This window comes from Passer domesticus, chromosome 4, assembly GCF_036417665.1.
Source record: "Passer domesticus isolate bPasDom1 chromosome 4, bPasDom1.hap1, whole genome shotgun sequence".
Classification (NCBI taxonomy): Eukaryota; Metazoa; Chordata; class Aves; order Passeriformes; family Passeridae; genus Passer; species Passer domesticus.
Window position 1 is genome coordinate 715,921 of NC_087477.1, and position 24,374 is coordinate 740,294.

Genomic DNA, 24,374 nt, shown 5'->3' on the forward strand with positions numbered 1-24,374 from the left:
CAACCCAGGACACCAGGATTGCACAAAAAACTTCTCAGAAACTCAGTGTGGAAGAGAAAATCCAAAGTAGCTTAAACACCTTGAGTATCTTAAAGTATTAATGACCCCAATGAGTGTCAGCACAAAGCTCTCAAGGGACTCCTTAAAGCAGATAATTGGGGCCATGATTGCACAAACCTCTCACAGACTCTGTATCAAAAGGGAAACACCAAGTACCCTAAAACAACTGAAGTACCTTGAAGCATTAATGAGCCCCACTGAGTGTTGTTACTGACCAAGTGTCTCCAGGGACTAATTACAGCAGATAATTGGAGGCTGTCGCTACAGGACACAAGACAACACGACGCAGACACGCTGCTGCTCTCAGACAGGAAAAAGAGAGAGTTTATTTTCTGACTCCTACATTTATAGATTTCCAAAGGTGACAGAGGATTGGAAGGTGAAAGTGCCACCTCTCCAGGGACACTGGACAAACCAACAGTCCATCAAATTTCTCCTCCTCCATAAAAGAATGCAAACAATAAGTTGTTTACAGAAAAGTGTGTGAGAAAGTTTCATACAAGAATGCAAACATCAGAAGGCTTTAGAAAGTCTTAAAAAATCAGGGCGACATCTCACCCTTCTCAGTTTTAAAAAGAAAAGGAAAAAATGAACAACGTGAAAAGAAAAAAACCCATGAACAAAATTCAGCATCCATCCATGGAGGAATCATCAGAGTGATCACTCGCATCATCTGCATCCGAATCATCACTCCATGATTCACCCACTTGACGCCTTTCAGGTTGGTCACGGCTTCTGTTTTGCCTGTCAGTCGGATTCTGTCTCTGCGGTTGCAGGTCAGGGCGAACACACTTTGAAGGTACCCAGCGCACCCCGGTATCTGTGGATACACAAGCATACCCACGCCCCGAAGCGATAAGATCATAGGGACCTTCCCACTCTTTGGTGACTAAATTCCGCACCCGAACCTTTGCTCGAGGCTGATGTGCTTCGTCCGCAGCCTGCAACGAGAGATGGTGATTCAAAACAACAGGGTTATTTGAGTTCTGCGGCACCGTAAGATGATTGATGGTGTATAATGCCTTTGCCAACCGACTGTGCGGGGTTTCACCCTGCATTCCCCGTTTTTGTTTTTGAAGAACCCGCTTCAGAGTACCATGAGCACGTTCTACAATAGCTTGGCCAGTCGGAGAATGAGGGATACCAAACTTGTGTGACACACCCCACAACTGCAGGAACTGCCGCACCTTTTGCGATGCGTAAGCAGGACCATTGTCGGTCTTCACAGCAGAAGGTATGCCCAGAACGGCAAAGGCCTGCCTCCAGTGGGCAAGGACATCACGGGCCTTCTCTCCGGTGTGAGCAGAAGCCCACATTGCAGAGGAGAATGTGTCCACCGTGACATGCACATACTTGAGCCGGCCAAACTCGGCAATCTGGGTGACATCGGTCTGCCAAAGCTCCAAGGCCCTAAGGCCCCTGGGGTTTACCCCTGCCGGTAAAGGCGGAGCCAGTGCATGGCAGTCATCACATGACTCAACAATGTCACGAGCCTCTGTTGGCGTCAGCTGAAACTGCTTCTGCAGAGTATGTGCGTTCTGGTGGAAAAACCCATGAGACGCCTTGGCCTGCGCGAGTGTATCAGGCTGAGGGGCTACCCACGCTGGGTTAGCTAACTTGTCAGCCCTCGCGTTACCTTCCACTATAAAGCCTGGCAAATTGGTGTGACTCCTTACATGCAGAACGTAGAAAGGATGAACCCGAGCCTGAATGGCACACCACAAGGCCTTCAGCAAATGAAACAAGGCAGGGTTACTGACCTCTTTCAAGACCGAGTGACCCAACCGCTGTGCAATGTCGGCCACATAGGCAGAATCCGTGACCAAGTTGAAAGGTTCCTGGGAAAATTTCTCAAATGCCATGACAGCAGCCTTCAATTCAACCAATTGGGCTGACCCATCCTCATGACCTTCCAGAACCTGCCACTCAGATCCGTCCCTCCAGGTAACAATGGCCTTTCCTGTCCTCCCTGAACCGTCGGTAAAGACGGTGGGTCCTTGCACAGGTTCCTGACTATTTTTGGGCCGCAAAGAGATTTGTGTGGACTTCGCCATATGCAACAGCCTATGGCTGGGCAGATGATAAGTGATCTGCCCTGAAAAGTTTTCCAGAGCACTCTGCAGGGACACACTGTTTGCAAAGCTCCAGTCAAAATCCTCCCGCTGTACTGGGAGTATGATCTTTGCGGGATCCGCACCCATCAATTGCAAGCACCGTTGCCGGCATTTGATTATCAAACGAGCAAAAAGCTCCGACAATGGGGTTGCCGTCTTTTGCGGCTGATGGGGCAGGAAAACCCATTCCAAAACGTGCAAGGAATCGGACCATTTGTCACTCCATTGGCCAATGATACCTGTGGGATGCGAATCTGGAGCGGTGATGAACACAGTGACATCAATGGAGGGATCAATGCGGTAAACTTGGCAAGCCGAAACGGCCTGCTGAACCACCTCCAGCACCTGACGTGCCTCAGGGGTCAATGAACGAGGTGACTTTAGATCAGAGTCTCCTTTTAGTAGATCATACAATGGAGACAGTTGTGCATCGGTTAGCCCCAGGTATGGACGTAACCAAGTGATGACACCTACCAATTTTTGGGCATCATTCAGTGTCTTCACAGGATGCACGAATTGCACCTCCTGGTGACAGATTGTCTGTTCCAGAATTTTGACCCCCAAATACTTCCAAGGCGGTTGTTGCTGGACCTTTTCTGGAGCCACCTGCAGTCCATGTGCATTTAAAGCATCGAGCAACTGAGGCTGAATTCTCAGCAGCTCATCCTGGGTGGGCGCAGCCACCAAAATGTCGTCCATATAATGATACAGACGTGCACCAGGAAACTGCTCACGAACTCCAGACAAGGCACGGGCCACATACCACTGGCATATGGCCGGAGAATTGCGCATGCCCTGAGGAAGGGTCCTCCATTGATACCTCTGTGCGGGCTCAGCGTTGTTAATTGCTGGCACTGAGAAGGCAAATTTCGGCCTGTCATTGGGATGCAAAGGAATCGTGAAGAAACAATCCTTCAGATCCACAATGAGGACCGGCCAATCGGCAGGCAGCATGGCAGGCGATGGCATGCCCGCCTGCAATGTTCCCATGCCTTCCATCACGGCATTGACCTTTCGGAGGTCTTGCAACAAGCTCCATTTCCCAGATTTCTTCTTGATGCAAAAGACAGGAGTGTTCCAGGGACTGGTAGAAGGCTCCAAATGACCCTGGTCCAACTGCTCCTGCACCAGATTCCGAAGGGCGACCAATTTATCTCGAGGGAGGGGCCACTGGTTCTCCCAAACAGGTTTGTCCACCAACCACCGTATAGGAGGCGTAGGACAGTCCGCGCCCTTCATCGCAGTGGCCCCCATCAAAAACCCGTCCCGATGCGCACCCCCCACGCTGACAGAACATCCCTCCCCCAGAGGTTAACAGGAGTAGAAGTAACATGCGGCCTGATCCAGGTCGTCTGTCCCTCTGGGTTCGTGACCAGCACGGACTGCTGGCTCACGTAACACTGCGCCGTTCCCCCCAGCCCCCTGACAAACGTCTCCACCGGATCCAGGGGCCAGTCCGGAGGCCAGGCAGCAAGAGAGAGAATCGTGATGTCGGCGCCGCTGTCAAGAAGCCCACGAAGGCGAGTCTCCGACGGCGTCACACCAGGAATGGACAGGGCACACATCATCTCAGGACGTTCCTTGGTCAGAACAGCAGTCCAGTGCACTTGAGGCGGCCCAGTGGATCCGAAACCGCCAGCTCCACGCGACCGGTCCGCTGCCCTGCAAACAGAGGACTTAAAGGGCACAAGTTGAGCAAGTCGTGTCCCTTTCGGGATCGTGACCGGGGGGGTGGGTGTGGAAACCATGGCACAAATCTGCCCTGTAAAGTCTGCATCAATGAGCCCCAGATGCACAACGATGCCCTGAAGGGTGGCACTAGACCTCCCCATCAGGAGAGCACTCATGCCCCCACCCAAGGGACCAAAGGCATCTAGGGGAACCTTGTGTACTTCACAAGATTCTAACACAGCTGTTGCTGCTGTGCAGATGTCTACACCCACTGAGCCACGGGTGCTGGCTGCAAGCTGGCTGAGCAAACCTCCATCGGCTCCGGGGTCTGGAGAGAAGCTTGTGTCTGAGCGCGTCTCCCCTTCGCGCTTTGCTTCCCGTTTCCCGAGCCCGGCAGTGCCTGGCCATTAGCATGAACCGTTGCCTTGCAGACATTAGTCATATGGTTCGGTCTTCCACACCGACCACACAGAAACATAGGAATCTTTTCCTTCTGTTCTTTCTTCCCCCGTTTCTTGCTGCCCTGAGCATTCCCCTGCTGCTTCTGCCAGCCCTGTGGCGCTGCCCAGGCTGGCTGCGCAGCAGTAGCCCAGGCAGCCATCTTCTGAACAGGGGGGCCTATGACCGAACAGGCCTCCGTCATTTGTGAGACAGTAGCCCCACCAGGAAGAGCGTCTATGACTCTCTTACAGTCTGCTGTACAGTTGCTCCTCGCTAGGTCCGCAATCACAGCCTCTCTTGTCAGCGGATTTGTCAGCTGCCTCTCCACCGAGGCAGTCAGCCTCCCCACGAATGTCATGAAAGGCTCATCAGCCTTCTGGACAATGGTTGAAAATGGTTGCCGTGGAGCAGCCATTTCTACGGTCTGAATCACTGCCGACATGCCTAGTGCTTGACACTGCTCAAGCACGGAGGGAGAGAAACCAGCCTGTCCCTGAGGCTCAGTGTAATTGCCTGTACCCATCAGCATGTCAACGTCAGCCACTCTCCTGGGATCCTGCGGCCCCAGTGTAGCATTATGCTGCGCTGTAGTGGCTGCCAAGCGAGCCCACTTGGTCTCAAAGACACCAAATTGCACGGGATCAAAAAGAGCACGCGCAACATCACGGACATCGGCAGGCGTGCGCACCTCAGGAGAAATCATGCGAAGCATGTGCATGACTTCAGAAGAGCCCAGACCATGTCGAGCAACCGTCTCACGGAGTTTTGTCTTTGTCTTGAAGGGCAGAGGCTCATAAGTGTTATGAGCAAGACCCCTGATCACAGGAAAAGCCTGGGGGCCTTCTGGCAAGGCCGCAATACCTGCCATGTCCCGTCCCGTGGGCCCCACGGGAACAAGAGCAGCTGCCTGACTGCGAGGCACTGCGACAGCACTCGACCCCGCATCCCCCGCAGCACCAGCAGAGCCAGAGGAGCCCCCTCCGTGATCCTGCAGACGCTGCGAGGAGACAGGCTCACGCATCTCATCAGCCGTAGCTCCGACTTCCCCCCAGAATCGTCTGGGATCCTTCGGACGCACGGTCACCTGGCACGGGGGAAGAGTCCACACACCCGGCAGGGAGGACCTGCGACCCCGGGAGAACACCGGTTTCCCGCTGGCCGCGTCAGCAGTCGCGCTAAAGGTGAACACCCCAGCGCCCTGGCGCGCCGCAGCCCCCGCGGAGGGCGGGGACTGCGGGGCCGAACCAGCTGCTCCCCCGGCAGCGCCGTCCGCCTCGGCACCGGCAGAGGGCGCCGCAGTGGACGCAGGCGCCGGCACAGACCGCAAACCCGACGCGGAGCCACCCGTCTCCCGCGCAGGGGAGGGGCGGGACACAGGGAGAGATGCGGCTCGCGGAGCCACGTCAGCGCGGGGCGGCACAAGGGAGGTTGGCACAGCCCCTAGCAGCACCCGCCCCATCTCACGGGAGGCCGCAGCCGACTCCGCCTCCGCTGTACACAGCGAGGCAGGCATGCCGCCCACCATGATGGGACGAGATCGAGCACCGACCAACGCCCCGCCTCCGGCAGCCTCCACCGCCTGCGCATGCCCGGCGGGCTGCTCAGGCTCAGAAACAGGAGAAAGTGTCCCCCCGCGAGACGGGCCCGAATCTGAAGCGGGTGAACCCGCTTCCGCCGGCCGCAGGGAATATGTTGTGGACTTACCACAATGCGAACAAAGCGTTGTCACCAAATCAGACCCGAACAAAACCGGGCACTGATCCAGGGGCCCCTCATCGCCCCCGAGCGCCGGGAAGGCACAGGGGGACGACGGCTGCCCCTCCACACCGCGGTTCGGGGCAGGGCGAGTCAGCCGAGCTGCCTCCCCGGGACCCCCAGAAACCCGCGGGATTCCGCCCCCCGGCTGATCACTCTGGAACCGAGGGGTGAGAGACCGATCCTCCTCCGAGGACCAACCACCACCCTCGGAGGCGGAATCATGCTCCAGCTCCCCCCACCGGGAAGCGGAGGAAGCCTCTGCGTCGCTCAAAAGCTCAGATTCCCTTTCATCCCCATCCGAGACGGACAGGTCCTTCCGGGAACCTGCAGAGCTGCAGGATTCAGACCCCCATACAGCCCGAGCAACATCCTGCAATGTGTGCCACATCAATTTCACGCTGGCAGGACCACCAGCAATCATCTCCTGCACGAGGTGGTCATTCACGCAAGACCACGCCGCCTCAGAGAACGTCTCCGTAGCGTCGGAAAAGAATCCCCGCTGTGTAGCCCAGCAAAGGAGTGTTTCGAAATCACTCCAGGGCACGGAGATCTTACTGTTCTCCAGGACCCGTCTCCACGAACCCAACATACCAAACGCACTCATGATACCCACAGGAGTGCCGCTATCACAGGACAGCAAGCCAAGCTCCCAGCAGGGAAGGGGCAAACGGCACAATCTCACCCGACAGCCCGAACTCTCTGCCTCCAGCCTAGGCTGCAGTACACTTCGGCGGTCACCAGATGTCGCTACAGGACACAAGACAACACGACGCAGACACGCTGCTGCTCTCAGACAGGAAAAAGAGAGAGTTTATTTTCTGACTCCTACATTTATAGATTTCCAAAGGTGACAGAGGATTGGAAGGTGAAAGTGCCACCTCTCCAGGGACACTGGACAAACCAACAGTCCATCAAATTTCTCCTCCTCCATAAAAGAATGCAAACAATAAGTTGTTTACAGAAAAGTGTGTGAGAAAGTTTCATACAAGAATGCAAACATCAGAAGGCTTTAGAAAGTCTTAAAAAATCAGGGCGACACAGGGGAAATGGAGCCCAGACTTGGAGACAGGGTGCTGGCTTTGACATCCCATTCTACAGGGATGGCTTTGACATCCCCATAGAATGGAATGTTAAAGCCAGCACCCAGGAAGAAGAGTGGCCACCAGCTGCTGCCTGGATGTAACTGGGCTACTGCTCAGTTCTCTGCTTCTTGCTCCTGACAGGACTGATAAAGCCAGAAGCCCAAGGCCGTATCTGCAACAACAACAAAATAATTCATTCTTCTATGATCACAATCAGGTTTTGCTCTCCATTCTAAAAAAGCAGCATCTGTGAATTGGCAAAGTTTTAAAATGCACTATTTTTAATTAAAAATAACTGTCAAACCTGGAAGACCTGCAGGTAAATATCTGCTCTTCTGCATTCCTACTTTCTCATCTTAGCACTTAGCAAGACCTTCTCCAAGTCTACTGCTAAAAGGCTTTGGGAAGTAGACGCTCCCTTCAGCAGCTCCAGCAAAGCTTCCCCAAAATGGGGATGCCAGGTAACTTTTGTCTAGGTCCCAATTACTGCTTGCACACACCAGGAAAAGACTCAGCTTTTGCTATCAAACACCCACATAATTTATTACAGAGGAACCTGGCTGTTTTGGAGTTTTATGCATTAAAAACAAGATTAATGCTTCACTATTACAACCCATGAGTACAGGATGTTGTGGTTGGTTGTGAATTCTCATCAGGATGAACACAGACACCAGTCACATGTCCAGAAACTCTTGTGCATTTAGGTACAGCTGTCTTAAATCCAGCAGGCTCACCCACTCCGCAGACTCAAAAGCTGTTGGCTAACAAGCCTTTAAACTTGTACAAGAGAGTTTCACAAGTGGTTACCAAGGAGCCCTTGCTGTTGCTCAGGGCCCTTCAGTCATCTCTCAGCTCCTCCCAAGGAGCTCCTCAAAGGTGCTGCCTCACGAGCCACAACACACGGCCACAAGCTCCCCACAGGCACAGCAAACCTCAGGGCCGGGGATGGAGTAGAACAGGACAGCCGTGCTGTGCCCAGGCAGAGGGAGGGAGGAGAGAAATTAAGGCAGAGGAGGGAGTGAGGGAATAGCACCATTCTGTAGGTGCTGTGTTTTGTCCAGCCATGTGGATAGTGCAGAGCTGGGGTCAACAATGAGAGTGACAGAGAGACAGAGGGAGAAGATAGCAAGAGGGTTCCATCTGCCCCAGCCTGGTGCAGCCTCTTATGCACAGGAGATTTCTCATGCAGTTCTGTCACACAAGCAGAGCCAGCCATTTGAGCCCTTCTCCAGGGAATGAGTTGAGGGTGGGGACTGAGCTCAAGTCTCCAGGCAGAGCAGAAAGTTGGATCAGGACAATGCTGCTCCACCCCTGCTGGATCCTCTCTTCTTATCATAACCTTGAGGTCACAGCAGTGTGTGGCAAAACATGCCTAGGCCTGATCCTGCACATTCCCATCACAGCTTCTACATCACCAGCAAGTCTGCTAAAATTTACTATACAATGCAGAATATTAAAAATGCACAAAATACCTGAGCAGGTCTTGCTGGAGCATCTGTCTCAGAAGGCCTTGGAGACGTTGCTTGGCTGCTGCTGGTGGGGTTCTGAGATGGAGCTGATTTTCTGTATGGATGGTCCAAGAGTTCATGTTACAAAGCCTAAATATCAACTGTCATAGTTCTTTCCTTGCAGGGAAAACAGACCTTCAGTGTCAGGACTCAAGGAAAAAACATGAAGCAGAGTTGAGGGAACTTTAGGCAGGACATCAGGAAAACATTCATGGCCCAGAGGGTGCTTGAGCACTGCAACAGGCTCCCCAGGCCAGTGGTCACTGCAGCAAGGGCTCAAGAACAGTTTGGACAACTCTCTTGGGCACAGGGTGTGATTCTCGTGGTGTCTGTGCAGGGCCAGGAGTTGGATTCCATGACCCTGATGGGCCTCTGCTGGTGCAGCATATTCTAAGAATCTAGGCTTCATTTCCCAGGGCTTTTTTTCTAAAAAGGCTCTTTTCCTTCCCCAAGAGACTGAACTTACCTAGAAAGTATTGACTTCAAACTCTTTCTTTCGATTTTACTGTAGCCAGGCCAATCACTCTGAAGGGTTTGAAACAGATGTTCCTTCAGACTAAAGGAATTCTCCTTTGCATTCACGTTGGCTACCTACAGGCAGACGTTTAGGAAAACAAATCTTCATTATACCTATATGCAAACTATAGAAATCTAAAGGAGCTACTTCAGCTGGGATGGCAGAACATGGCTCTCATTATGTTGTGAATGTCTGCAGCGTGAAAAAGCCCTGCCACTACCCTGGGCAAACACAGCAACAAACTTTGCAGGTTCAGGGAATGAGTTCTTAAAAGTCACTGTGGGATCAACTAAAACTGTATCGACGTTGAATTTGAGTCCTTTGCCTAGGCTCCAAAACTATTTTCTTAGCTAAAGAGGAAATAATCCAATTTAATATAATAATGCTTGCATAATTCAGCAACAGCACCATTCAGGTGCATGGGGAATATTTAAAAAGGAAAGAAGGAGCTACTGCATCTTTCCATGGGTGTGCCTCTGATGAAAGCCTATCAGAAAGAAATACCAGTGGAACTTACCTTGAAGGAGTATTGGGAAAGTCTCTAATTTGAACAGGTGAGGAAGTAGTAAAATTATGAACAGCAGAACAGCATGATGGAAGAATTGGTGGTACAAGCTCCATGATCTCACCTGCTGAAGGATCTTTCCAAGGGAATCCTTGTCCTTTGGCCTGACTCCATCTCTCTGCAGCCGAGCAAGTAACTCTGGCTCCTTGTAATCCCTCAGAGCAAGCAGATGAATCACCCTGTCCCTGTAGGGTCGGCCGTAAACAGCAGCGCAGCCGCTCCAGTCGATGTCTGCAAGTCTCATAGGCACCATCCTCTTCTTCTCAGGCACAGGACCTGGATTGTTTTGTTGGGCTCCTCTGACCTCTGCTTCTTCTCCTAAAGTGAGGGAAAACCAGAAACAGAGAGTTCAAATTGCAGGTTTGCAGAAGGCAAGGTAGTTGATTCCAAAGGATGCACCAAGAATGTTGAACCTCCATTGGCTGGGCATTTACAAATATAAAAGAATCCAAATAGTAAAGCATTAAAAAGAAACAGTTAGTAAAATGCCTGGTAAAGGAGTGATACTGGATGGGAGGTTTTAATGAAAACTTCTTTTTATGCATGGTGCTTTTATATGATTTCCCCAGTTTGTAAGCTCAAGCGTTGGCTATGTCAAGAATGGCATGGACAGTGGGAATATGTGCACTCTCAGCAAGTTTGCCAGCACCAGAGGCATGGGATGCCATCCACAGGGACCAGGACAAGCTTGGGAATTGGGGCCCTGGGAACCTCATTGGTTTCAACTAGGCCAAGTGCAAAGTGCTGCATCTCTGGGGTTGGGACATGCCCTGGCACCGAGGCACGCCTGGGGATGAAGGTGGGGAGGACTTGGAGGTGCTGGTGGATGAGAGGCTGGATATGGGCATAAAAACATATAGATATCCAGTAAAAAAATGAAATGGAAGCATATCTGAAAGGAGTCCATCAGTTTAATACCCTTTGCACTTGGATTGTGTGACTCCTTTTCTGCCTGGGTCCTGAGCTCTCTGCTCTTCTCTTTGGCTTTGAGCATGGCAAGCATTTCATAAAAATCCAAAGGATGGGATTTTTTTACCCTCTCTCATTCTGTTTACTCACCTTTGGACTTGGGAGTCTTCCCCTGCACCCTGGCAGACACTGGGAATCCAGAATGTGTCAGAACCTTATTTTTCAGTTGTACTTCGGTGGAAGCGGAAATGGATCTGACACTTGGAGACATGTTCAAAATTGAACAGGATGTGGAAGGCAGGTCCAAGAAAGAAGGAGAGTGGCCACCAGCTGCTGGCTGGACATCACTGGGCTCTTGGTCAATCCTCTGCTTCTTGCCCATCACAGGACTGAGAAAGTCAGAATCCAGAGGCCGTTTCTGCAAAGATGATCCCGATTAGTTTTCCTCCCATTCTGAACAAACAGCATTTCTGAACTGGCGATGGTTGAAAACACACCTTTCTTACCTAAAACAGCCTTTCAAACAAGGAGTGCTGCAGCTAAATATGTTCTCTATTTCATCCCTACTTTCTCACCCCAGTATTCAGCAAGTCTTTCTCCTAGTCTGTAGCTCAAAGGCTTTGGGACAAAGACACTCCCTTCAGCACCTCTATCAAAGGCTTCCCCAAAATGGGGAGCTCAAGTTGGTTTTATCTTGCTCCCTGTTTCTCCTTAGACACACCAGGAAAACACTCAGCTCTTGCTGTCACACACCCACATGATTCCCTAAAGCAGCCCCAAGGAGCCACCGGTGTGGTGCCGATCACAGCGTGTCCAAAGCAGACATGATAACAACAGAGGGAAGGCCCAGTCTGGCTGCAGGTCTCATTCCTGCTGTTCTCCAGAGGAAACCCTGGATCACAGCCTCTTCACTACCGAGCAAACACTGCTCCTATCCGTGCACATCAGCAGCTCAGAACAGGAGTGCCAGACACAGCTCTGTGCCTGCCTGCTGACAGAAATCCTGTGGGCAAGGAGGCAGGACTTAAGAGGATGCTGGGCCCTGCAACATTTCCTACTGTGGCTGGGAAAAGAGTAGGGAAAAACAGAGCTGTGTCCTCCCTCCTCTATTTAAAGAGTATTTTTAATCTTTAGGAAACTAACCTTTTCATGCAATGTTTTCCAAGATTCTTTCAAAAAGACCACGCTCTGATTTTAAGCCTAACAAGTCCGAGCTATTCCATGATGATTCAGAGTTCCCTCCTCTCACATGGGATAGTCTGAATCAAAATGGGAGCCTAAATGTTGCTTAGGACAGAAAAACAAGTTTCCTACAAATGCCTTACTACTGGAATTTGTCCTTATTCTAGACTTCCCTTAGATTTCTCTTCAAACAGTAGCACTGGCATGACCGTGCATGTTTTAAGTACTAGAGCTGCCATATCATCAAGAACCCTGCACAGACACAGCCAGGTACCAGAAACATGTCCACATCTTGTCCTTAGCAGAGTTTCCTACGCACCATGAGAAACAAGTCATGTGTGCAAGCTTGTTGCAGGCTTTGACATTGCAACCATCTGGAAAACTATACAGGAATCCCATTGGAAGTACACGCCTCAGGTTCATACAATATAAAGAGAGCACTACTGCTTCATATCACAGCTTGGACACCAGGAGCAAGTGGGATAAAACATCATTCATAGTAGAGAATGTTTAAAAAATTCACAAAATACCTGAGCAGTTCTGGGTGGAGTATCTCCTTCAGAAGGTCCCAGAGATGGTGACTGGCTGGTGCTGGTGGAATTCTGAGATGGAGTTGGTTTTCTGTAAGGATGGTCCAACATTTCAGGTTACAAAGCAAAACTATCAACAGTTATCGTTCTTTTCTCACAGGGAAAACAGACCTTCATTTCCCAGAGGGTTTTTTGAAATGGTTGTTGTCCTGACTGAACTTACTGAGAAAGGGTCACCTCCAATGTCTGTCTATCTCTTTCAGTGTAGCCAGGCCAATCTTCCTGGATGTCTTTAAAGAAATGTTCCTTCAGGCTGAAAGAATTCTCATTTGCATCCAGGTTGGCTACCTAAGGACAGACATTTAAAACATAAATGTTCATTTCACCTAAAGGCAGACTATAGATGTCAAACTGATACTGCAAAGCTAAAGCAAAGGTGAAAAGAAATCATGCACCAGTTTTCCTGGACTTTTGTTCAATGTGAAGAACAATGCAGCTGACATGTAAGAGGTAACAATATTAAAGAGGTGTGGTCCATTTGGGCTCTAGAAATTGGGAGGTAAATAAATGCCAAAGTGCTGCAAGCATGGAGGAAATGGATGCTATGAAAACCTCTCCCTGCAGCAGGGATCCAGGTTTTTTGGTCTTTAACACAGCTTTGAGAGTCAAAGTCCCCTATGCCACAGCTCTCAATCTTCACCATTTGAAATACAAGGAGAGGCCAGGCTTTTCCTTTCTGTTTCCTTATCTTTTGAGTAAGACCTGAAGAACATCATCTCCATGGGCAAATCCATATTTTTCCACCCTCAGGAACACATTGGCTACCCTCTTGTTTCACCCAGCTGCATTGCCATGGCAGAGCACAGCCTGGGCCTCTAACGGGGCATGCTTTCACCATCCCATGAAGCTCCACAGGATGCTGGCATTTGTCTCTGCAAACAGAACTGCTTTTCTTTCTCAAGTGCTTGCTCAGAGGAAACTACAGGTTCCTATGGAACACTTGTGGGAGATAACCTACCTAGAGCTACACTTCAACAGCTAAAAAGTAACCAAGATACCCAGAATCAGGAATTTACTTCTTAAAAGCACAACTAAGTCTGTGTTGGAAGAGAAGGAAGGCTGTGAGTGTAAGAGCTCAGCAAATTCACCCTACTGGTTTTTCATCTATACCCAAAAACAATGCCACCTGCTGCGAAGTTAAGAAAAATGTGAATAATAGTTTTCAGGATGAAGTGCTGTTCACACAGCCCTTTCAGAATGCAAACCAGTACCTTGAGGCAGTTCACACTGCAAACATGAAACTACTCCTTCAAAATCTCCTTAAACATTGACAAGAAGAAAAGGGAAAGGAGATTTTTCCACCTCTTACCTTCTAAGGAGCTGAGCTTTGAAATCCTATAATCCCTTCTTTCATAGCTAAAAAGGAAATATTGCTGCATGATATGCTATTTAATGATAGCATAATTCAGTAACAGCCTACATGGACGGGGAATATGGAAAAGGAAGGAAACAGCCACTGAATCCTTCCATAAATGTGAATTGTAGGAATGATAAAGAAATACCAGTGGAACTAAACAAACACCTGGAAAAGTTACTGAATAATAATAGGTGCCAAGGAATTTGAAGACTTGATACACAGGACAACAAAGAACCCCTGTGCTCAAAGTTGGGAACCATCTCTATCATGGAGGATTTTCCTGGAACACCCTCCCCTGGAAAGCAATCCCCACAGATCCCAGCAGCAGTCAAGTACCATCGAGTGGCCACCAAATCCCTTCAAGTGAAATACTGCCCTAGGCAGCTACCAAAATTCTCTCCTCTGAAACTTGTCCCAGGATTTTAAGGACCTCAACTAAGTGTTTCATCCAGTTGAGACTTTCACCCTCTGAAGTTCCTCCATGAAGCAGTTAAAGAGTCCAAGGAAAAGAGAGAGGATTACAAAAAGGCACGAGAAGCAAGCATGTTACAAAGAATTTATCATTGCCAGCCATTCTAGAAAAACAACAATGCCTCCCAAGTTTGGAAGGTTTCTTTCTTTCCTCACATGGGCTTGCCATTGGGGGGAACTGGGTAAAGCTGATGGAAAAATCTAAACCAGGAGCATTTCCCAAGCCTCTCATTAGTTTCTAATTGAAACCCTGAAGTAAGACAGCTGAGAGTTAGCATTGCTGGCAGCGACTCCAGGATCTCACCTCCTGAAGGATCTTTCCAAGAGATTCCTTGTCCTTTTGCACAACTCCCTCTCTTTCTAAGTGGGAAAGTAGCTCTGGCTTCTTGTAATTCTTGAGAGCCAGTAAATGAATCACCCTGTCTCTGATGGGTCGTTGGGAAACAGTCCTGGAAAGTCTCTGGAAGAATTTGGCAGGGTTCGTGGGCATCGTTCTCTTCCTCTCAGGCACAAGATCTGGAGAGCTGCATGGGGCTCTCCTGAGCTCTGGTATTTTCACTTCAGTAAAGGAAAAACAGAAAAAGAGTTGTCAAATGGGGGGTTGGGAGAAGGCAAGGAAGTTGATTCAAAAGGATGTACCGAGACTGCTGAAATTCTGTTTGTTCAGCATTGATAGATCAGTAAGAATCCAAACAGTAAAGCATTGGGAAGAAACAATCCTTAAAAATACCTGGTAAACGAATGATATTGGAGGGATGGTATTAATGAAAAATTACTTTTATGCATGGTGCTTTTGTATGATTTTCCCAGTTTGTAAGCTCAAGCAGTGAGCTATGTCAGGAATGGCATGGACAGTTGGATTAAATGCAAGCTTGGCAAGTTTGCCAACACCAGAGGCATGGGATGCCATCCAGAAGGACCAGGACAAGCTTGGGAAGTGGGGCCCTGGGAACCTCCTGCGATTCAACAAAGCCAAGTGCAAAGTGCTGCATCTTTGGGGTTGGGACATGCCCTGGCACTGAGACACGCTTGGGGATGAAGGTGGGGAGGACTTGCAGGTGCTGGTGGATGAGAGGCCAGGCATGAGCTGGCACCGTGTGCCGGCAGCCCAGAAAGGCAACCGTGTGCTGGGCTGCACCAGGGGAAGCGTGGCCAGCAGGTCGAGGGAGGGGATATGACACACCAGGCACTGCTTTGAAACCAGGAACTCGTGCTTGGTGTCTGATGGAGACTCTCTGAGTCCTGGTGAGACATCCGGGAGCTTTGTCTCTCCCATCACACACACACAGACTGACCTTTCTTTACACGCTCCTTCAATCTTTCAATGTAGGTCAAACTTTTAATGCCTTTCTCCACTTCCTGTTCTTTGGACCATGCCTCTCTGATATGTGCCTGCAAACCTAATGACACAAACATCACACACTTCAATTACTTAGAACAAGGTAAACATGCCAGTTATTGAGTGGGGGCACTGCTGGTGTTTTGAGAAGCTCAATCCGATGTAGGTACAGAGACTTCCCACAGCATTCAAGCAAAAGACCTCCCAAAATGATACCCCTGAATGACTTCTAATGAAAATTACCTGAAACCATAACCAAGCATCAGGATGAAAAGTAGGTAAGAGTTCTTCACCACAGGGTAGTCAGGCATTGGGACAGGCTCCCTTAGTGGGCTCAGGGCACCAAGTCCAGCAGAGCTCATGAAGCATTTGGACAAGGTCCACAGGTACCTGGTGGGATTCTTGGGGACAGAGCTGCACTTGCATGTCCTTGTGGATCCCTTCCAAATCACATATTCTCTGATTCTGTGACAAACACCAGTCCCAAACTGATACTGCATGGAGCACGTTGCAAAGGCACGCTCTACCCTATCAGCAACCAGAGCTGTCTCACCTGAGATTCTCTGTGCCAGCCCAAAGTAGAAGTGGCCCCAAGTTCCACAATCGTCTCACTACTGCCAGTCCTCAGACCCCAGTTACTGAATGTTAAATATTCCCTTAGGATTTATGTAGACCACCACCAAGAATCACACAAATCTTCATTCACATGTGAAACAGAATGTCCTGAATGAGGAATTCAGAAGTTTAGCGTTGTCTCTCCAAAAAGCCACCAAGGGTGCTGCCTTAAAATGCTCTGCACTAGGCTAAGGCAGAGCAAGAGCTGCATGTGCAGGGGCAGAGATGTCCCTGCAGGCAGGTGACCACAGCCACAGCCAGGTGAGAGCCTGTTTTTCTCAGGGCAGCTGGCTGTACCTGGCTCAGCTCACTGCTGCAGGCAGCACCACGGAGTGCCTGCAAGGGGAATGTGCACCTGGTGTCTGCCTGGAGCCAGGCTCCTTGGGGAAACAGCACTCAGAACAGGTTAACAACAAATGGCAGCCCCTAAGCACATTGTGCTTTGTGGGAAGTGATGGAATCCACTGGGAAGATGACACCAATGCCTTCCTTCCAATTTCCTTGAAAAGAACCCAACACAGTAATATGATAACAGTGACTTATTAATGACCAAGACCAAAAAAATTAAATAAAGCATGGTTCTCCACAATGACTTTATGGAAATTCTCCATGCGACTTCCTCTCAGTCATTTTTTCTTTCAATTTGCAATTAATTCTTATGGATAGGCACAATGCCTAGGTACTCCAAAATCTAATTGTAAATCAAAAACATTAGCTACCAAAACTGTGAATTTAAGTGCATAAGGTGGTCCAAATCTTGACCTCCATGCTCCAAATTCCAGCCCATCAAGGAGTATGGGAACAAGGAAGGACTGGCAGGCTTTCTCAGGGGAAAACAAACCAGTGCCTGAATGAACTGACAAGAGACTGCAAGGCTGACCTGAGGCCAAACCACCTCCAGCTGAGAGCTCTGAACACAAGAGATTCCCTCTCCCAAAAATATGCTGCAAAAATGAATTGCCAAGGTGAAAATCTTACAGACATTGAGCAAAATATGAAAGGCAACCATACCTCCAAGTGGGTTATACAATTTGACATCCTGCACACTTCCATTGTGCGACACCTCGCTGGCATTTGGCTAAAAGGAAGAAGAAATTTTCTGTAAAATCTTCAGCCTACTCTCCATCACTGCTGATTAACTAAGCCCTTCATTTTAAACAAGAGCTGCACTTGCAAAGGTTTGCTGTTCCATCACTCAAAAGGGCTGCTTTGACACAGTTCTCCCTCTGAAAGCAACCAGCTACAAAAGTGCCCTGAGAGAGCGACCCTCACTTAGCCTCTAATGCAGCCAAGCCTTCAAGTAGCAGGTCATCCTTTCCCAATTGCTGGAATTTATAGGCACAGGCTTCCCCTGAAATCAAGTGCCTGAGTACAGTTGAACTGGTCAGTGCTCAGCTAACAATCCAGGTGAGAGTGGTTCACAAAAAGATTAAGAATTCAGAGCAGGACCCAACACTGGGATTTATCTGGCACTATGGAAGTACATCGTAGAGTCAGCTCCAAGAAGAATTTCATCTGCATGAGGTGAATTTCGACTCTCAAGAGGCATGAAAACCCTTTCTCTTTTCCTCAGCTCTAGATGCAATTCTTCATAGATGTGAAGAGGAAAGAGTTTCTCCTCGGTAAGTCAGATATACCAAATTTGGGTTACTTGGCTGATCTCATAATTTAGTACAGAAAGTGTCACATTCCAGTAGAACTTAAAAATCTCTAAAATGTTTTTCAGCCTAAGTACATTTTTTAACAAAAACAACTACTGCCATCCAACTGCTTCATTCTGAAGGCACAATTGGCTGAGATAAAATCTAAAAAGGTATGATAAATGGACTGGAAAATGTGGACTAATTAGCATGAGAAAGGAGACATCAATCCCAAATAGAGGATAGCATATTACTTAGTGGAATTGTACTTTAGAACCAATTAAGGTTAATTTCTATGTTTGCTAAAACTGTATCAAAGAGTGGAAAAGCTTTGAAAATGATGTGCATGTGGCTGGAGTTCTCCACTAGGCATCACAGCTGGGAATATACTAATACATCCTCCTAATACTAGAAAATACTGTCAGAGAGTTTCCTTTACCCTGACATGTTCGGTGAGTGCAGTACAACGTGGAACAATGAGAAATCCATGCATTTTGGCCAAGAGCCATGCCCAGGCATGAATTTCCCAAGTGTCCCAGCATGGAGAACATGTGACTTTCACTGGCACCTCCTCAGTGTCATCACTGAGTGCCACATCCACCAGAGAACCTCCCACATCCACTGGCACCTCCTGTGTGTCATCCCTGTGAGTGGTTCCCACCCGGGCAGCTGCCTCCAAGGGGCCCTGGAGCAGCCGTGGGGCCCCAGCCCTGCCCAACAGGTCCCGCGGGCTCAGCAGCACCTGACACCAACACCATGGCCAAGCCCCCACCCGCTGCCAGCCCGCAGAGCCCCACAGCTGCCCCTCACCTCTTGGTCCTGGGGCCTCTGGGTCACCCTGACGGGCACGGCAGTGCTGCTGGGGGCCCTGCGGGACGCAGCGCGCGCTGGGGCCCTGCGGAACACACTGGATCCTGCCCAGGCCCGCAGCTCCGCCATCCCGCTCTGCCTCGGCTGCTCCCGCTGCCACAGACACTGATCCTGCTGCAAAGGCTGCAAAATGCAAAATCCTTCTTAGCAAAATGTGTTCCTGGATGTTTGGCCTTGGTGGCTTTCAAGGCTCATCAAGAAGAAGGGAGATCACCCCCATGAAACAAGAAGCAGCCACCAAGCTCAAAGGGATGGCCCGGCCTTTGAAAGGCAGGTTACTTGTTGGCTCAATTGCCTTGGTGAGGTGCAGGGCTTGACAGCCTTCAGTGACCTCGACACAGGGGAGGTTAGCAAGGCTTGGGAAGAACGATGCACCTCTGATGGTGGACACAAAGAATGCAGGATTTATGGGCACAAGGACATTTGGCAGAACCCCCGAGAAAAGGAACAAACTGATGAAGCCAACACAGCAACTGTGCTGCATCAGCTGTGACAGGGTAAAAGGCCATTCCAGCAGGAGCAGACCATGGCCACCCACTCCAGAAACCTCACTGTGAATAAGGGGGAGACTGAGCATGCAGACTATTGACCATGAGAAGTGAGAGGAAATTACCCAACAGCAGACATAATACTAATTATGAAAAGAACTAGGAGACTTGCAGTCAATGAACACTAATTCCTTTCTTTGCTCAACTGTATAAATACTAAGACACTCTGGTTCTTGTGGTGCTGGCTTTGTGAATTTGCCCCTGAGCCCCCCCTTTCTGCCCAGAGCTGTAAATAATTACCTCCACTCAGTGTGTGGATCGGCCTCTTGAACAACGAGTGCTGGAACCACCAAAGCTGGAACAACACTCGCTGTCCCTCTGACACCTCCGCTCTGGCTGCAGCCGCCGAAGGGTCTGAGCGGTCCTGCCGTGTGCCGGTGACAATGGCCACGTGTCCTTGGAAACGGGGAGTTCCATGTTCCAGGCTGGGCGGGATGTCACTGAGGAGCGGGACGTGTCACAGTCGGGGCAGAGGGAATTCACAATGGGCACAGGTGGGGAATGCCCTGCCTGGCCCATGACTGACTCAGCTCATTTCCAAGTGCAGAAAGGGGCACTCCACCAACCCCAGGTGCTGCAGCTGTGCAAACCAGGCCTAGTGAAGGGTTTCTGCTCTAACGTGCTGCACTTGGCTCTCTCGGAGGCGAAGGAGCAGCTTAACACCTCTCACCAGGGCAGCAAGGTGCAGCCCTCCCAGCACTGGGCACTCCTGTCCTGGGCCCTTCAGTCTGTGAGGCTTCCAGCACGTACACGGTCACTCAAACATCATCTCTTTGACAAAATCCCCCGACCTTTCCTCATCCCAGTCCCCTAAAAGGAAACAAGCCAGCAGCATGCCCAGGCCCCCACAGCCTCTGCAGGAGGAGCTGACATGGAAAGGCCAGTGCTGGCCCCGAGCAAAATTCTAGGCTGACTTTTGTGCTGACTGCAAGTGGCCATTGAAGTTATTGACACATGTAGAAAAACATTTTATATTCAATTTATGATGGTTTTATTGTCATTTCCCCCATACCCAAGATTAGTCCAGATTTCAGTCAGCTGGCACCAAAAATAAGTGCTAGCCATAAGTTGTCCAGGCATTACAGGGAGAAATAATAAAGCATGTAGGTTAAAATGTGTTGAATATTACCATCCAATGTTCATTTTCAATGATATCTTGTGTTAGTTTTGAAGTCCATGTCTATATCTACCCATGTCTCATCTCCTGGCTGCCACACTCACAAGGACAGTGTAGTCTGGGGACACAAAGGGAGGAATCAATTTGTCAAACACCAGAGCCCAGATCTGTAAAAGAACTGCGTGCCTTTTTGGGAATGACTGGTTTGTGTTGATTATGGAGCCCCAGTTAGGGACTGTTGGAAAAGTCTTTGTATGAACCATGAAAGGAATCCATGGAGGTTGTTACACTGGACTCGAATGTCCAACAGCCTTTCCATACCTTTTAAAGGTTATTGATGACAACCCCTGCTCTGGAGTTACCAGATTTGATGGAACCCTTTGCACTGTTCATCCATGAGTGCCTTTGCCCTGCACAGTAGCCCCATATTTAGCTCAAAGAATGGGAACGAAGGAAGAAACCCTGTGGTATTTTGGGCGTATTTCTCAAAAAATAACTAAAAAATGTACTCAAGGCATGGTCAGTGCACCTCAGAGCAGGAACCACCATGGTCCTGATTGATAGAATATACTTGAAAATAAATGGGAAAGAAAAGTGATAGTTTATGTGCCCAACATGGTTATGTCTGGTTCAGCACAAAAAGGAGGTCACTGGTTATCCCTGAACAGAAACTGAAAGTAACAGGTGGTACTCCTGGAACAAAACACGTGGTGCTAAAGACAGCTACTGCCTTGAGCCCTGAGTAAAGGTTACAAATTGCTGGATTTGTTACAAGAATGCTGGTTGATTTGATATCCAGCAATCTGGCATATCATCAGTCAGAAAAAGGAGTGTAAGAATGGGAGAAGACTAGAAGTCCCCACTCTAGGTGGGACTGGCTTTCCTCATGGCTACCAGACCTTTAAAGGCTTACAGAAGTATTTATAACCCGTGCTGGAATTGTTGCTGTTTGCATTTTTTTGTGTGTGATAATTCATTGTATTTCAGCTTTCATGAGATGTTTTGCAAATATTTGTAATAACAAACATTCTTATCCTAGAAAAGAAAATTAGTTTTAGAAGTGAGACTTCCAAGACAAATCTTGAAAGGATCTCTGTGAGGGATTGTTGCATATAGCTTAGGAGGGAGGAGTGGGTAGTGGAACTCTGAAAGCTCTGAAACCCTCTATGTCCCAAGCCAAGCCAGAACAACACAGTTTCTTCAAGAACACATTCTGCTGCTCAGACAACCAAGATGAAAATGACTACTATATGGAAGACCACAACGAAAGGTCAACAAAAGGCCAAAAGCTCAGTGAACACCCAGGGTCTCTAAAGATCCCCAGTAGACCCTCAGAAACTAACTGTGCAGACTCGAGCAATTTATACATATTTAATGATTTCTGAGAAACAGAATGCCTGTGTACTTCATACTGAAGTAAAGCACAGCAAGCTCACCCCAAAGTGTGCGTGTCCCCGCGGTGCCTGTGCGCCAGCAGCAGGTGTCACTTGGGGTCTGCCCGGTGTCTGCGTCTCTCTGCTCCCCCAGGGTTTCCCTGGCTCAGGAGATCCCCCGTTCTCCACGCTTGACTGCTCCACTCTTGGCTGTGCCTCTCAGAAACAGGGCTCCTACTGCATGAGTGAATGCCTTGAGAGCCAGCCCCTCCAACACTTTCTTTGTCCTTGCTGCACATGTGCCTAGAGCGACATGTGGGTCACCTTCCTGCCAGTTCAGGATGTGCAGAACTGTACCTAAGTGCTACTTCTGTTCAAAGTTTTCTGGAGGCAAAAAGGGAGCTGGGGCAGGGCAGAGGGGCTGATGTCAGTAAGTGAGAGGTTGTCCTCAAGTCCCTTTTGCCGGGGCAGATGCCACGGGGGTCTGTCACCCAGAGCAAGAGCCAGGACCCGCAGGAAGGATCCTGTGTCCTGGATCCGGCCAGGAGGGTGATCTTTGCAGCAGCTCGGAGGAGCACGGCCAGGACCTTGGGGTAACTGGATACCACCTGCCACGTGGCAGGGGCAAATGGAAGGGTTTGTTCTTCCTCCACCTGTGTGCTGCAAGTCACGGGCTGTGCCAAGTTCTGTGTGGAGAATGATCACATGTGACTCGTTCACCTCTGGTACACTCTCCTTTTAGTGTTGTTATTACTGTTTGTGTTCTTTTTTCACTGCTCTTTCTAGTAAATTGTTCTGATCTCAACCCGTGACCTTTACCTATTTGTGCTCTTCTCTCCATCCTGCCACAGGGAAAGTGGTGGGGAAATCAGTGAGGGGCACGTGCTCTGAGGGGTATCAGTGTGAGCACTCAACTGGGGAATACCATTCCTACACTGCAACAATGTGGAAAACTCAGTTTCCTAAGGTACTTTCCTTGCTAGTCCTACAGGAAAATCAGCCTGCTGAAAAGCAACTGCTGTCATTGAACTGAAAGCCTGCTAGGTAACACTTGTTTTAAACTACAGATTTAATAAAGTTACACAAGCAGCAAAAATTAAATATTGCCAAACTGTCTTTATAATAACATTTTAAATTATTTTAAAATCCAAGATGGGAGAAACTCTTGTGAACTTTTTCCAATCCCACAGTGGCAAAGAATACAAAGAAAGTAAAGCAAATTACAACTGAATATTTTCAGCCCCTAAAAAAAAAGTTAAGCAAAATAGCAGAAAGAGTTACATTTGAGATGCATTTCCAAAGCAGATGGTTGACTTTAATGCTTAAGGCTACAGAAGAGGAAATGAGAGAATCTGTGTGTTGAAAAAAAACAACCTGTAATGGAACTGTGCAAATGCATTCTCCTCCTCCCTGAAATGAAAATTCTCATATTCAAAATATCATTAAAAGTTGAGGCCAAAATTTCAAGTGACTTGATGTCAATCAGCTGTGTTGAATCTTTGAAGAGAGCATTACTGCTCTGGCTTCACAGGCGCCTGAATGAATGATGAACAGAAGATCTGTACATTCCAAATTATACTGTCTTGGATAAGCCAGATTTTCCAAAGATTCAACAAACAGATTTGGGTTTGGTTTATTTTCTCCCGCTAAAAAGAGCTAAAAGAGTTCATGCACTCGCTTAGTCAGGTCAAGGTTCTGAAGGTCACTCGGCCAGTATTGAGGTCACAGACAGGAGATTCCAGAAAGATGTCCTTGATTTTCAGACTTTTCACAGACAAAATACCAAGAAAGAAAAAATTGAAATCAATTGAATTCAGACACTGCTTTGCTCTCCATGAAACCACAAGCCCACACTTTACTCTTCTCATTAATACAAACACAGAAACACTGGCAGCCTTAGTTGGCAGAGGATGGAAAACTGTCATTTCCAGACACTCACTGAGAGCAGGCAATGTGAAAGCCCCGCCCTGGGTTTCACAGCCACTCCCCTCCTGTGCCCATCCCTTCAGGGCAGGCCCAGCATCAGGACGAGCTGTGGGAAGAGCTGGTGACAGTGGCAGGTCCCTCTGCCCAGGGCAGAAGGCACAGCACCTCTGCTCCTGGCTGGAACAGGGGCCGCTTGCCCAGCTAGACCTGGTGTCCCAAAAAGAGGAGGGGCCCTGGCCCCAGGGCTCTCCCCAGCCCTGCAAGAGGCCAAGCCACCAGCAGCTCTAGCAGGGCTCTTGCAACTCTTTACTCAAGGAAAAGGAAATCAATTGTTATTTCCCTCACACACTCCCTAGACACTGCTTTCTCTCCCTCCTAATGCCCTTCCCCTTCCCCTTGTGCCCCACCGTGGGTGACACTCCTGTGCTGGGGGCACAGCCAAGGGCCCCTGCAGTCGAGGGCCATGGCAGCAGTGCTGCCTCTTCCACAGGAAATCCTGCTGCAGCTGCCACACCTGCAGCATATCAGATGCCAAAGGCAGAGCGGGCAGCAGGAGCAGCTGCTCTCTCACAGGACCATGCCCTCAATCTTCCTATCCAAATAATCTGGATACACAGTGACTCCACAGCCCAAGGTGATCCAATCGGGAGCACTCCCCTCTGATGTTCCAGCCCAGAAGGTAGAACTAATTTCAGTCACCCGAGCTTTGGAATTGAGTAGA

At 49.2% G+C, this 24,374-nt stretch overlaps 1 protein-coding gene across 1 annotated transcript; it reads right to left on the reverse strand.

Annotated features, from left to right (window-relative positions):
- Window positions 1–6,833: 6,833 nt before the first annotated feature.
- Window positions 6,834–18,695, reverse strand: LOC135298331 (RNA polymerase II elongation factor ELL2-like). The gene is made up of 11 exons (XM_064415897.1): window positions 18,630–18,695; window positions 17,191–17,257; window positions 15,521–15,625; window positions 14,530–14,783; window positions 12,561–12,685; window positions 12,338–12,428; window positions 10,776–11,043; window positions 9,781–10,034; window positions 9,101–9,225; window positions 8,599–8,689; window positions 6,834–7,298 (listed from the first exon to the last, which is right to left on the reverse strand). Exons 4-11 carry the CDS (start codon window positions 14,713–14,715, stop codon window positions 7,233–7,235), a joined length of 1,206 nt encoding a protein of 401 aa, XP_064271967.1. The 5' UTR covers window positions 14,716–14,783; window positions 15,521–15,625; window positions 17,191–17,257; window positions 18,630–18,695; the 3' UTR covers window positions 6,834–7,232.
- Between the last annotated feature and the right edge of the window lie 5,679 nt (window positions 18,696–24,374).